Source organism: Apteryx rowi, unplaced genomic scaffold (genome assembly GCF_003343035.1).
Source record: "Apteryx rowi isolate R43461 unplaced genomic scaffold, aptRow1 scaffold_191, whole genome shotgun sequence".
Classification (NCBI taxonomy): domain Eukaryota; kingdom Metazoa; phylum Chordata; class Aves; order Apterygiformes; family Apterygidae; genus Apteryx; species Apteryx rowi.
The window spans coordinates 364,269-379,067 of NW_020448208.1; the positions used below are offsets into that span (position 1 = coordinate 364,269).

The 14,799-nt window shown below is 39.9% G+C and overlaps 1 protein-coding gene across 3 annotated transcripts in view; it reads right to left on the reverse strand.

Annotated features, from left to right (window-relative positions):
• The window catches only part of SLC35A1 (solute carrier family 35 member A1), a 20,975-nt gene that overhangs the window by 5,670 nt on the left and 506 nt on the right, over positions 1 to 14,799 (reverse strand). The window contains exons 2-7 of one of the 3 annotated variants that reach the window (XM_026062669.1): positions 12,057 to 12,234; positions 11,011 to 11,151; positions 10,879 to 10,917; positions 4,027 to 4,186; positions 3,506 to 3,658; positions 2,613 to 2,679 (exon numbers count right to left, since the gene is read on the reverse strand). In XM_026062669.1, coding sequence (XP_025918454.1) covers positions 2,613 to 2,679; positions 3,506 to 3,658; positions 4,027 to 4,186; positions 10,879 to 10,917; positions 11,011 to 11,151; positions 12,057 to 12,234 — 738 coding nt within the window. The remainder of the gene's footprint in view (positions 1 to 2,612; positions 2,680 to 3,505; positions 3,659 to 4,026; positions 4,187 to 10,878; positions 10,918 to 11,010; positions 11,152 to 12,056; positions 12,235 to 14,799) is intronic. The other 2 variants (XM_026062670.1, XM_026062671.1) reach the window with 2 other exon arrangements.

The window sequence follows — 14,799 nt, forward strand, 5'->3', positions numbered from 1 at the left end:
CTCCCCCTCTACTCAGCCCTGGTGAGGCCACATCTGGAGTATTGTGTCCAGTTCTGGGCTCCCCAGTACAAGAGGGATGTGGCACTACTGGAGCAAGTCCAGCAAAGGGCCACAAAGATGATGAGGTGACTGGAGCATCTCTCTTATGAGGAAAGGCTGAGAGAGCTTGGCCTGTTTAGCTTGGAGAAGAGAAGGCTGAGAGGAGATCTTATCAATGTGTACAAGTATGTGAAGGGAGGGTGTCGAGAGGATGGGACCAGGCTCTTTTCAGTGGTGCCGAGCGACAGGACGCGAGGCAATGGGCACAAACTGAAACACAGACACTTCCATCTTAACATGAGGAAAAACTTTTTCACTGTGAGGGTGACAGAGCACTGGAACAGGTTGCCCAGAGAGGTGGTGGAGTCTCCTTCTCTGGAGATATTCAAAACGCGCCTGGATGCAATCCTGTGCAATGTGCTCTAGGTGACCCTGCTGAGCAGGGGGGTTGGACTAGATGATCTCCAGAGGTCCCTTCCAACCTCAGCGATTCTGTGAAACTCATTAAAAACACAGTTCATAATTTAATACAATATGTATTAAAGACATTTAGTGAATAAAGTAGCTAGAGAACAGATTCATAGTTCAGATCTTTAAACACAAAAAGCTAAACAAAGAAATAGGATATTATCTCATATGAACACATTTTTGAAAGTCTAAACAGTATCAAAAAACCCYTAGTCTTGTTAATAACTGTAGCACTTTAAAAATCCACAGGGGTCTGTCTTGGGTTTTCTGCCTACTGGGAGGACTTATAGAACACAACCAGATTCATTCATTTTACCAGGAATTCAGCTTGAGCATGAACCATACTTGTAAATTGTATAAAGTATGAAAACAATAACTAAGCCAATGAAATGATGTTTTCAGATTTCTAAGAGTAAGTACATAAAAATCACTATATTAGGCAAGATGTAGGAAAAGGTGGATGATGATTAAGAGAAATTATTCTTCAGTACTGTTTCAAGTCACAAGGGATCTGTCATTCTGTATTTGTCCAAAACACTTCATTGCTGGGCCCTCAGATACTTGGAAATCATCAGAGGATCAGCAGTTTGAAGGAAGATTATTTTCCATCTCTGAGGAACAAAAACACATAACTTTTTGGACTTAGTTGGAATTATATAAAACGCTTAACATGGTCAGTCCAGAAACTGAAGTTTTGATGCCAAAATAACTTCTTCATATTGTGGGTGGGGAAGGAGGAGGAGGAGGAGGAAATGAGCTGAATAGGACTTATGTTTTCAACATGTAAAGCTCCAAGGGCACAAGGAGCTCTGTGGATGAGACTCTGTCTTCCTAGCTGCCTCAAAGCTACAGCTGACAGGAAAAACCCAAGCTGTAATCCTTTTGCTGGAGAAGAAAGCTGTATGTGTCTCATACTTCTAGAGCAGCCCTCATCATTCCTTTAAAAGGTCTGAATTTGCTGACCTTTACAGGCACAGCTATCCACCTACATTATCAGAGAAATCTAGAGAGCTTTAGGAGACTCAGCAGGCTTCACTGTGAATGCTGTATTTTGTCTCATGGCTTAGGAACATCTGAGAGAATTAGTAAATTTTGTTCCTTCCAGGAAAAGTTGTGAGAGCTCTACATGGTCTTTTTTACTGTTTTTACTTCAAAGTGGCCATTTCAGGTAAAAAAAAAAGCCAAAGAAAAACCAATCCTTCCTCCCTTCTCTCCCTGCTAACCAGTGTTTTCCATGAGTAACAAGGAGCRTGTATGCACAGCACAAGATGACTCTTGCAGAATTGTATGGTGCTAGAGGTGGGTGATAATACCTTGTTTTCTTGCGGGGGGGGGAGAAAGTCTAGTTTACAGCCAGAAAAAAATGTCCCAGAATTCTGTAAGTCAAATTTCAAATTAAGTAGTAATTGCATTTCCTTATTTTTGAGCACCAGCTCACTTGTCCTCAARTTCTTGTCTCCTTCTGCAGAAGCAAGAGAGAGAAAAACTACTCTAAGGGGAAATGCTGTTTGCAAAGAAATGCTTTATGCAGTGCATCTAGGCTTCTTACTACTCATCTTCCTCCCTACCTTACTTACGGCCCCCCATATCTCAGTTAGATTTACCACCTACAAGACTCTGGCAACGTGTATTTTGGAGGCTGATCAAGGACCAAAAAAAAAGAAAAAAAAAAAAGTGAGTTTAGTTCCCCTCCTAAAAAATGCAAGTTTTTCGTGCGATCATCACCATGAGAGAACTATTCACTGTGAAGCCAACTTCATAAAATGAATATACACTAATAATAAGCTGTACTGGGCAAGTCATTACAGAGGTTCCCCTTAGTCTTACTCTAAGGATTTGAAAGATTCTTCCACTTGCAAACCAGCCTTCTGAGTTGCATCATGTAAAACCAACAGTACATGCTCCTAGTCATTTGTTTCGTAAGTAGGTCAAAAGTCTGGTTTATAGTTACCTCAAGTAGAAGGTAATTATGGGCAAAGGGGATGAAGTCCTTATTTATCTTGCTAATCAATAAAGATAGTTAACTATTGTAAAATTTTATATTTTACACGTTGTGAATGACCCAGTCCTCTTGATATGAGCTGCATACTGAAATAATACTTTACCTGCAAATCCTGAACATAATACAGCAACAGCAATTGCTCCAAACCCTAGCCATGGATTCTGCTCCACCTGCAACATCAACCGTTAATTTAAAAAGATGCAACACTTCAGTAATTTACAAAAATCAATTCCAGAGCTACTTTAAATACATCGAAATTACTATCCTTTCATACAGTATAAAATGCATTTGGTTAGCTACAGCTGCCCTGCAGACTAGCTCAGTAGAGTCATGACTGTTAAGTGTGGTGGTTCATTTTCCACATGTACTTTTTACCAGTCTTTGCTGTGCTCAGAGGCACTGTCTGCTTAGCTGTGGCCAGTCTTTCCAGCTGCATGACCTTCCTTTCCTATTAATGGTGATGACCAGCAACTAAAACCTAAGAAACAGAAGACACTTGGTTTTTTTTCCTAGAATGGGAATAGGTCAATGTCCCTAAAAGGGTGTGCTTAAATGACATGTCCATGCCCACAAAGTCACTGGAGCTTAATTTCTAATTCCGCAAGTGCTTCGATTCCAAGTTTTCTGCTCCAACAATTACAATGCTACCAAGGCCAACTGCTGGAAGTAATATATTACTCAGATATTCCTATGATATTGCATTGCCATTAGACTGATTACAACGACTGCGGTAATTTATACTAATTGTAGCAATCAGTTGCCTTTCAAATGAGACTAGAGCAATACCGCAAGCCTGTCTGAATTGGTGTACAATAAATTTGAAAGTAAACGATCAAGCTAATGTTTCTGTTGTAAATGAAGTGGCTGGAAATAGGAAATGGATACTGCTGTGTGCAATGAGAGAGACATTACCTTATTCCCCAGCTACTGTGAAGTGAATACAAGGCTTGAGGCAGCTTATTCTTTGTCATGAAATGGTGAAAGGTAAACTCTTACCTGTACTTTTGTAGCCTGAGCAGGCTTCCACTGCACAAGTGTTACACCACCACACAGCATAAAGACAGAGAACCACTGCAATTTACTAAGGGAACGGCTTAGCATTAAGACTGTACATAAAGCTGTACAAGGGATCTTCAACTGGTATGTCACCTAAAGAAAAAGGGAATATAGCATACAGTATTTGGTTTTATGAACTCCTCCAATGTGAGAAAATAAAATAGTGAATTCAACTACAGAATGACAAATAAAATTTTATATTCATTGATTTCCTATAGATCCTTCTTTATCTTTGCCATTTTCAATTATAACAATGTGAATTTTAAATCTCTAGCAGYGAGTGGGTGAGCTCAGAAAACCAGAGCAACATGCTCTGCATATAACAAAGCACCATTTGGCTTTTACACTAAGGCTGAAGAGAGTACTGTGTGTTAGGCAGACAGATACCTAATATGCATGCCTCATGAAACAGTAAAGAGAAACATATTTACAGATCAGTTACGTAAAAAAAGACCAATTACCTGGTAGACTGCTGCATCCAAGTTGCTAAGAGCCACAAAAGCCATATTGTTTTGGAGCGCATACACCAAAGATGGAACACTTAATTTTAGTAATTCCTTAGGACTTCCTAATACATTTTCTTTTAAAGATGTTATTAACCTTGCCAGACTTCCAGTTTCTCTGCAAAATAAAATATTAATATAACTGGAGGCCCTCTTTCCCTGGTATTTGAAAACAGAAATCAAGTCAGTGAATCCTTTGGGAAGGCTGAAAATTTGTTCTTAATAATCAGTTATACTTTCTGCTCGTTAAAGGAAAAATTAACTGGAAAAAACAGTGAGGTTCTCAACAAGTATAATCCACTGAAGGGGAAAAAGACATTCTGGAATTGGGAGCTAAGATGCGTTACTGTGTAACAAATTCAACAACCATAAACACTGCAAACAGTGGAATAAGTAGCTAAGTATACAGGGAGTGGGATTGAAGGTTGCCTGCTTTTTTTTAAACTACAAGTGAAATTCCTGCCTGTGGTGCTGCCATGGCCCTTGCAGTACAGGAGAAAAATAAATAAATAAATAAAGACTATACCCTTGCACTCTACTGAGTCTGAAACACTTCCCACCTTTAAGCCAGCCCCAGGAAGCTGAGCCCGCAGCAGACACGTACAAAGAGGTTGGGCAGTGCATGTGGCAGCCACCTGTCCCCTTGCATCTTTGCATGTCTCCGCCATGCAATTACAGGCACACCTCAGAGATATTGCGGGTTCGGTTCCAGACCACCGCAATAAGGCGAGTATCACAATAAAGCAAGTCATACGAATTTTTTGGTTTCCCAGTGCATATAAAAGTTAAGTTTACACTATACTGTAGTCTATTAAGTGTGCAACAGCATTATGTCTAAAAAAACCAATGTACATACCTTAATTAAAAAAATAATTTATTGCTAAAAAATGCTAACCATCATCTGAGCCTTCAGCAAGTCATAATCTTTTTGCTGATGGAGGGTCTTGCCTCAATGCTGATGGCTGCTGACTGATCTGGGTGGTGGTTGCTGAAAGCTGGGGTGGCTGTGGAAATTTCTTAAAATAAGACAGCAATGAAGTTTGCCACATCGACTGACTCTTCCTTTCACAAAGGATTTCTCTGTAGCATGCAATGCTGTTTGATAGCATTTTACCCACAATAGAACTTCTTTCAAAATTGGAGTCAGTCCTCTCAAACCCTGCTGTTGTTTTAACAACTAACTTTATGTAATATTTTAAATCCTTTGTTGTCATTTCAACAATGTTCACAGCATCTTCACCAGGAGTAGATTCCATCTCAAGAAACCACTTTCTTTGCTCATCCATAAGAAGCCACTCCTCATCCGTTAAAGTTTTATCATGAGATTACAGCAATTCAGTCACATCTAATTCAACTTCTCTTGCTATTTTCACCACATCTGCAGTTACTTCCTCTACTGAAGTTTTGAACACCTCAAAGTCATCCATGAGAGTTGGAATCAACTTCTTCCAAACTCCTGTTAATGTTGATATTTTGACTTTCTCCCATGAATCACAAATGWTCTTAATGGCATCTAGAATGGTGAATCCTTTCTAGAAAGTTTTCAATTTACTTTGCCCAGATCCATCAGAGGAATCACTATCTATGGCAGCTATAGCCTTATAAAAGGTATTTCTTAAATAATAAGACTTTAAATTTGAAATTAATCCTTGATCCATGGGCTGCAGAATGGATGTTGTGTTAGCAGGCATGAAAACAACATTAATCTCGTTGCACACCTCTCCATCAGAGCTCTTGGGTGACCAGGTGCCTTGTCAATGAGCAGTAATATTTTGAAAGGAATCTTTCTTTCTGAGCAGTAGGTCTCAAAAGTGGGCTTAAAATATTCAGTAAACCATGCTGTAAACAGAGATGCTATCATCCAGGCTTTGTTGTTCCATTTATAGAGCACAAGAATTATGCTAAATCTACTCTGCCTAAGGGTCCTAGGATTTTCGGAATGGTAAATGAGCATTGGCTTCAACTTAAGGTCACCAGCTGCATTAGCCCCAAACAAGAGAGTCAGGCTGTCCTTTGAAGCTTTGAAGCCGGGCATTGACTTCTCCTCTCTAGCTAGGAAAGTTCTAGATGGCATCTCCTTCCAATATAGGGCTGTTTCGTCTACATTGAAAATCTGTTGTTTAATGTAGCCACCTCCATTAATTCTCCTAGCTAGATCTTCTGGATAACTTGCTGCAGCTTCTGCATCAGCCCTTGCTGCTCCACCTTGCACTTATATGTTGTGGAGACTGCTTTTTTCCTTAAACATCATGAACCAACCTCTGCTAGCTTCAAACTTCTCTTCTGCAGCTTCCTCACCTCTCTCAGCCTTCACAGAACTGAAGAGAGTGCGGGCCTTGCTCTGCATTAGGCTTTGGCTTAAGGGAATGTTGTGGCTGGTTTGATCTTCTAGCCGGACCACTAAACCTTTCTCCATATCAGCAATAAGGCTGTTTTGCTTTCTTATCATTCGTGTGTTCCCTGGAGTAGCACTTTTAGTTTCCTTCAAGACCTTTTCCTTTGCCTTCACAGCTTGGCTAACTGCTTGGCGCAAGAGGCCGAGCTTTCAGCCTATTCAGCTTTCGACATGCCTTCCTCACTAAGCTTCATTGTTTCTAGCTTTTGATTTAAAGTGAGAGATGTGCGACTCTTCCTTTCACTTGAACACTTAGAGGCCATTGTAGGSTTATTAACTGCCCTAATTTCAATATTGTTGTGTCCCAGGGAATAGGGAGGCCCGAGGAGAGGGAGAGAGACGGGGGAATGGCCGGTTGGTGGAGCAGTCAGAACACAACGTTTATCGATTAAGTTCGCTGTCTTATACAGGTGCGGTTTGTGGCGCCCCAACACAATTACAGTAGTAACATCAAAGCTCACTGATCACAGATCACCATAACAGATATAATAATAATGAAAAAGTTTGAAATATTGCAAGAATTACCAAAATGTGACACAGAGCCACGAAGTAAGCACATGCTGTTGGAAAAATGGCACTGATAAACTTGCTTGACACAGGTTGCTACAAACCTTCAATTTGTAAAAAACGCAGTATCTGCAAAGTGCAATAAAACAAGGTATGCCTGTACAGTGTGTGTGAGAGAGAGCAGGCAATGGGGAAGAATATGTCAGTTCTTGCTCCTTGCCCTCTTCTGCAGCTTATTCCTCAGCTTATTAAAATCTGACCTCTGCATCACTAGTCCTCCCTTACTATTCATACACCAACCCAACATCTCTTGTTTCCTTGTCCCTGCTACCAGAGTCCTCAAATTCCCTTCCCAGCTCTCCCAGCACTCCCTTATACCCATATTCCCCCTTTCCATTTTTCTCTTGCTTGGCCATTGACAAAGAACACCAACATCCAAAATCACTTCTGTCTCCTCCCAATGACACTACAGGCCTCTCAACTGCATTCCTCTACCACTCTTAAATTGAACACTCATTATGCTTCCCCCACCCATGTATATAAACACATGGCTCACATCCTCCTCAGAGCCCTGGGAGCCCAGTTCCACACACTTCACTCGTGCTACCTTCTTTCTTCCTACAAATACACATTTATCTACCTGCCCCAAACTCCTAATATGCAAAATTAGCAATCTTTCAATGCCCCAGGCTTCAAGGCTCCTTTGCAAACTACCTAGTTCCTGCATATTTTCTATTCCTGATTCCTCCTGACTCCATGCTACAGATTCTTAAACTTTGCCCCTCCAAAGATTTATGGGCTCTGTCGTCATCTGATCCTTCCATCCAACTTTCTGTCCTCTCTTGCTTTATTCCATGTCTGACACCCAGGATACATCTCCTTTTATCCTCCTTTTTTAGTGAGAGCTAGGCTGGAGCAGTCTTTACTGGATACAGGCAGCTGCAGAGAGCAGCCACAAAAACCAATGTCAGTTGCAGCACATTTACCAGAGGAGAGTACAGTTTCCTGCACTTCCCACTGTACAAGCAAAACCACATGCAAAGCCCTTTCCTAACTTAAGGGGAAATTTTGCATGGGGCCAGATTTGCCGCACACTGAGCATATCATTTATCTGTTTTCTGCAAGACATGTCTGGTTTACAGGGGACAGTCCCAGATACAAAAATCTGCAAAGAAGTAGTGCAATACAAGGAGGAGGAAGAGTTCATGCTACAGATGACCACTGTTGATTGCACTAGATATGGAAGTGCATAAAATGTTATGAGTCACCTACATTATAGAAAAAAGTATCAGTTTATTTATTCCTCAATTAATTTCTCATCTTACTTGGCACTGGGAGATGAAGATCTAGAAGAAAACCTAGAATCCCTGATAATAACCCAAGTACAGCTTGAGAACCCAAGTACCATCTATTTCAAATGTCTGTTGAACAAGAAAATAATATTTAAACTATACCTACTTCTTTTCCAAACCATGCTCAGTGAATTAACTGATCACACATTCAAACTCAAACCACAGCAGTAATAGCTGTTTATGTCTACTTTTGACTTCTGTCATGGAATTTCATCAATGAAGAATAGCTAGTGCTCAGTAAGCACCATTTTCACTTCAGTTTGGGGGAACAAGAAGATGAACTACCTAATAGCTCATCTTTGCAGTGGGTTTGCTTTCTGGAGCATGTACTTACCAAGAATTTCTAACTGTAAGTTGAATTCAGTACAAAGATCATGTTTAGATCAGTTTAAATCTATACAAAAAAGAATTAAAAAAAATCTTCTCGGCATATGGCTTATAATACAAAATAAGGTGCCCAAAGATGTACGCTGCAAAACCAAAATGAGGAAGTAAAAATGATTTGGCTTGAATTGAACTTTCTTGATGTTTCTTTATATTTGACTTGGAAAATTGATTCAGTTTTCTTCATAGGTCTGAATATGTAAGAGATACCGATAGCAATCAGTTCTGTAACTTAAATATACATTTGTTTAAAAAGCTGAAGTTAAAACTAGAGTTTGCAAATCAGCTCTGCTTTTCTTGATCCATTGCTAAGAAATAATGCATCATCTAAGAACTAAAAAAGCATGATTACTAAATGGTCAACTAAACTTTAAATAAATATGAGAAGTTGAGTCTTTTCCCTTAACATCCAGTTGAATAAATAATTACACAGCTTAAAACTATCGTAACCTTCCCATTTGAAGGACAATCTTTTGACGTTCATTCATTCATTCAATATGCTCTACAGGAGAAACCCAAAAAGTAAACACAGCAAAGGCGTCGTGTAAGAATGCCTAAGAAAAATTCTGTAACCAGAACAATTTGAGAATCAAACTACTTCAGTATCCTGTATATTGCCGTAATAATACTGGCTGTTTCAGCAATAAAAAGGTACCTAAATGTATCCAACAGTACTGAACGAACAGATTGTCTTCTATCTTTTAATTGGTTATTAAACTACCAAGGTACCTCCTCTCACACGAGACAAAGTAAACGGTTAGAAATTTAAAAGGAAGCTGTCAGACACTGCAAGAAACTATGCTGGAACTTACACTGTTAAAATATTCATAACTGACCTAAAATGGGAGATTACTAGCAAACTGGCAAATTTTGCTGTTTATACTAAATTATACACGATATGAAAAAGGAAATTTTGAATAATTGCAAAGGGTCTCTTGCTACATCAAGTAGAATTCACCTGATCTTTTGCCATCTGAGAAACAGCTTTCTAGTCATCTAGGCAGTAAAAGAAGGAATTCAGACCCACCAGCAAGTGAGACATCCTACCAAAAGAGGTGAGAAAGACCTGATGAATAGCTGTCTGGTGGTGACCATCTCTCTCTCTCTCTCTCTCTCTCTCAACTATAGAAAAAAAGACTAGATGACCAGATCAAAATAGATATATATATAACCTTCAAAAAGATAGGCTAGTCAGATTAATCCTGTTTTAAGTGATTGGACTCTAAAACGGCAAATGAAACCCAGTGTCAATACACAAGAAATAATCACAGGAGATTGCTCTATTTTGGGGTTGCTATCAGCTCTAAACTAGTTATTGACCCATGGGAAAAAGATGTGAATACTTCAAAAGTGTCAGCTCAAGGCCCAGCTGTATTCAGAGAAATGAACAGAGTGTTATGAATTCTTAAGAAAGGAACTGAGACCAAGATAGAAAGCATCTTTACTCCTCTGCATAATGTCACAGTATGTTCCCATCCTGAATGCTGCATGCAACTCTAGATCCTATTTCAAAAGGGATGTAACAATACTGGAAAGCCTGATGAGAAGGATACAAGAATGATCACAGAGAAATTAGACTAGGACTCCTTAGCTGGGAAGAGAGGTGAACGATGAAAATACAATACAGATCTGTAGAAATACAAAAATAAAAATGATAAATATGAAGAGGCAAAAACTATTCATTATGTCTTTTAACAGAAGAGAGCATCCAGTGAAATTATTAAGTAAATTGCTTTATATAAAAGTACTTTTCATATACTGTATAATTATACTGCAGAACTCGTTTCACCAGTGTTATAGGGACTAACAGTTCAAAAAGAAATTGGACAGTCTCTCAGTGGATAGGATCATTAGGGGCTACAGCCACAGTGTGCACCTACACAGCCTTCAGGCTGAGAAATCCATAAGCATCTGACTGCCACCAGCTAAGGAAAAGTCATTTTGTGCTTGCCCTATTGCTTATACTCCTTTCCCAAGCATCCACTACTGGCTACTATTAAAGGGAGGATGGAGAGCTACATGGAATTTTGCCTGTGCAGGGCTGTTCTAACAAGTATAGCAGGCTCCTATGTTAAAAGTAATTGCCTTTTAAATTATTTCAGTCAAAAAGACAATTCATACTTTTAACGAAACAAAATATTTTTGACCCTTAACAAAAGACAGGTTACTTACCCTGCTGCAACTAGGCCTCTTGGGGATACTGTAGACAGTCTGGGTCCCATGTACACAAGAACAGATTTGGGAAATTACACATGAAGGTATGGCTACCAAATCCCACCCACAGGTCCTTCGCTATTCAGAGACCTTGGCTGCTGAAGTCTCCAGAAAGCAGGCTGGATCAGGATCACTGGATCCACATTGGCCACAACATTGTGAGAACCACAGTGCAACCATTCATCAGCAGAGACACATCTGATAATATTCTGTGTAGACAGAGTGAGGAGCCTAGGATGCATAAAAAAAATACAAAACCGCTCTTCCAAAACTGGCACCAGTCACATTTGCCTTTTCTAATGCATTATATTCAACAAAGGTTTTTTTTTTTAAAAAAAAGCTGTTTGCCACAGCTTTCTAAAGCAAGTAAAATACCACTTTGATGTTAAGAAGAAAAGATCTGGCGCCATGTGAGTTCATGATCCTCTATCACAAAACAGCCAGGCCTTCTGATGTACCAAAAGTCACAAAGAGATAGGTAGAGACCCTAAAAGAACAAACTCCAGCAAAATAGTAAGAATTGGGATTCGGAAATGTCCAGAGTATAAAGATGCTTCCATGGAAGGATGTAACTTAGGGAAAACGAGAAGCAAGACAGCTGACTGATGGCCTCCATATTTCTTCAGGTGTTCATATGGGGACACAACTTCTAGTCCTTAGTGGCATTCTGGATTACAGAAACTCTTAAGAGTTACTACAGTCTTTCAACTTTAACCCGAGAAGTCAATGGTGGCAGCAAAATATCTGTCTGTAATATTGTTCGGGGAAATTTATTAGTAGGAACATTCCAATTTTATGTAATTTTGCAGGCCATAGCCCTCAGTCAAGCTTTCATGTACACTAGTATTCTAAAAACCCAGGACACCACTGATAATCCATGCTGACATTCTGGACCTATTCCAAGGCATGTGAACATAGAAAATATGCAGAAAGGACACACCTGAATATTGTGCTGTTTACATAGCAGTTTCAGTTGAGGAGGTTTCACAAGCTCTGTGACTTGCTCTAAAATGACTCCTCCACAGCATGATTCTCCAGTTATGTATGCAAATGTACCTGCACCTCAGATATCTGAGAGTCTGAGGCTAGAAGTAGGGATTCATTTTCAAAATACTAATTAGCATTCACATACTTACTTCGCCAAGATGCCCACACTTAAGAATAACTTGATAACTTCAGTGATGCACACAGCTGTAGTTGAAAAGTAGAGTTCTGTTTCCACTGTCCGTGTGTACCGCAATGCTACTGTGTATGTTGCAGCAACTAGGGTCATCACTGTGAGGCAGTACAACTTGAACAGCAAGCTGACATTTTCTGAAAGAAGACAGAGACAACAACTCAGCATGCCCTTTGTTTTAATTTATGAATTGAAATGGGGTGTCCTCCAGCTCTATGATTATATCAAATACTATCACGATAGTGTATAATAGTTTCAATGTTGTGAAATATTTCCTATAAAGATTCTAAGTTAAATTTTAAAGATTTTTCTCAAAGAAGATTGTATAAGAATTCTAGATACATTTGATAATAAGAGGCCGTTGTGTCCTAAGAATTCTGTGTTATAGAAAAATTAATCATAAACTAATATATCTCTAACAGGAATCAAAAAGTCTTCCTGTGCTTTCATGATCTCAGTCTGAAACAGCAGTCAATCCTCTCTATATAGTACACTAAAGTCTGACATGAACAGTCAGACTAGTTAAAGCAAAGAGAGAGGAAAGTTCAGTGTTAGCATGAAGGGAATCAATCCAGCAAATCTTAATAGATAAGGCAGCATTTTCCTCAGCCTTATTTTTCACTGAAGTTAGTATGAAAAGAGAAATTCCATCAGAATGGTGATGGAACTTAACATAAACCAGCCTTTCTTGAAAAATTATTCCCTGTAGAAATACTAAGGTATTCAAGTAAATTAAACAATTCAAGGACTACATACCATCTATGTTATCTATAGACAGTTCGGGTACAGCCACCCCACTCTAAAGCCTGAGAGTTTCATAGTATAGGTGAAGCCAACTGGCACAGTCTGGCCACAGTGTCAGAGAGTGGCAAAGACTACATCTATACTAGTAAACAAAACAGTGCATGACTAAACACAACTTATTTGCATAAAAGCATCACCTATAACATGAGAAATCTGTGAACACGTAGTATAACTTGGTGAGTAGTGTCTACAAAGCCTTTTTTGAAATTAGTGAAGTATTCTTTGTTACATATGGCATCTGGTGGATGGATGTTGGTTGTTCAGTAACATCTTTTATGGCATTATCTGTCATGTTCTGAATACTCTAAAGAAACATAATTTAATTGGCATAAGTTTATGTYCCTCTGTTGATTCAGAGATGAGCTAACAGTATGTTACTCTAGGCAGATAGATAATAACTTTGTTCATTTAATATGGGTATGAATTGCTGAATCCAGTATGTAATGATTCAGTTCATTTTTCTTTCAAGTCAGTGAAGTCTTCCATTGCATAACATTTCTGCAAGGTACAGTTAATACATCCTGCTGCTGTAATTATTTAAATTAGCTACTTCCTTGTAGATAAAAATCTTATCCACGTCAGTAACCACTTTTAAAAGGTAAAGCTAATTAGGTTTTGGACGAGCAATGTTTAGAAGAGACTTACAAGTTATAAGCCATTTTAAAATTAAGTTTGGATTGCATTGTGGGGGCAGGGGCAATCCAAAGGCATAACAACCAGGAAATAGAATGAACCCAGTCCAGTTTTACTTAAAGAAAGTGACATACAAAACAAATACAAATATCTAGATAATAAAAAATACAATTCACAATATTGTTTCTGTCAGCACTAAAAGAGCATCAACAATGTCCCTTAGTTATTATACATTAAGATTTTATGTCTATTCAGTACTGAACTACGAAATTAAGTTTAATGCTTGTCCACTAACTGCTCATATAAAAAAGGTTTTTTTTTTAAAGCCTCAATTCAGCAAAATTCACAAATTTGAGTAAACTCAATACACCAGGACATGATAATGAAACCAGTAACTACCACAGAGAGTTCTAGCAGTATGGTAAAAGCTATTTTTAGTTAGTTTTCAACCAGATCATTCCCTCAGCCTGGGTCACAGCATGTCTGCATCAATACCAGTGCAGCACTGGGGGACAGAAGGAAAGCACAACTGGGGAGCACATCTCTTTTGCTGACAGCCCAAACTTATACCAGCTTAAAAAAAAAGAGGAGGTGGAAGCACAAACTAAACTGTTGTTTTTCTACCCATGTTTCTCTCCCAGGCTTAAGTAAATCACATTTGATTGAAACAATTTCCAGCAAAAGGCACCAAACAGGCCAAAAACCTTAGGATATAAATGTGGGCCTCCTACGTATCTCATAGGCAATCTAACCATGCTGCCAGGACCCTTTAAGTAGCAACCTGGGGCCAAATCAGGCTTGCAAAGTACAGCCGAGCAGCCTGCCAAACACAACTGAGGCAGCGGACACCTTAGATCCGTCTAGCGTTGCACACGCTGCAAGAAACCCCCCTCCCTCCTTCTCCTGGCCACCTTCTTCCTAGAGTTCCTCCTTTTCTTCTTCCTCAAGAAGGAGCCTCTTTCACAGAACTGAAGAGCCCTACACAGGGCCATTCATGGGGGAAGCCGACAGGAGGGCAGGCACCGCTTTCCTCAGCGGTATAAGCCTGCCCAGGGCACCGYCGAGCCGAGGCAGAGGGTGGGCTGCTTCCAGGGGGCCCCTTCAGCACCGCCGCGGCTCGGCCCCCGGCAGCAGCGCTGACACGCAGCGCTACGGGAGGGGCAAAGACACCCGGGGCGCTACACGGCGGGGAGCTGAGCCGCGCCTCGCAGCGGAGCAGCCCGCGGCCGCCGCACCGCCCAACCCGTCCCCGCGGGGGCGCCGCC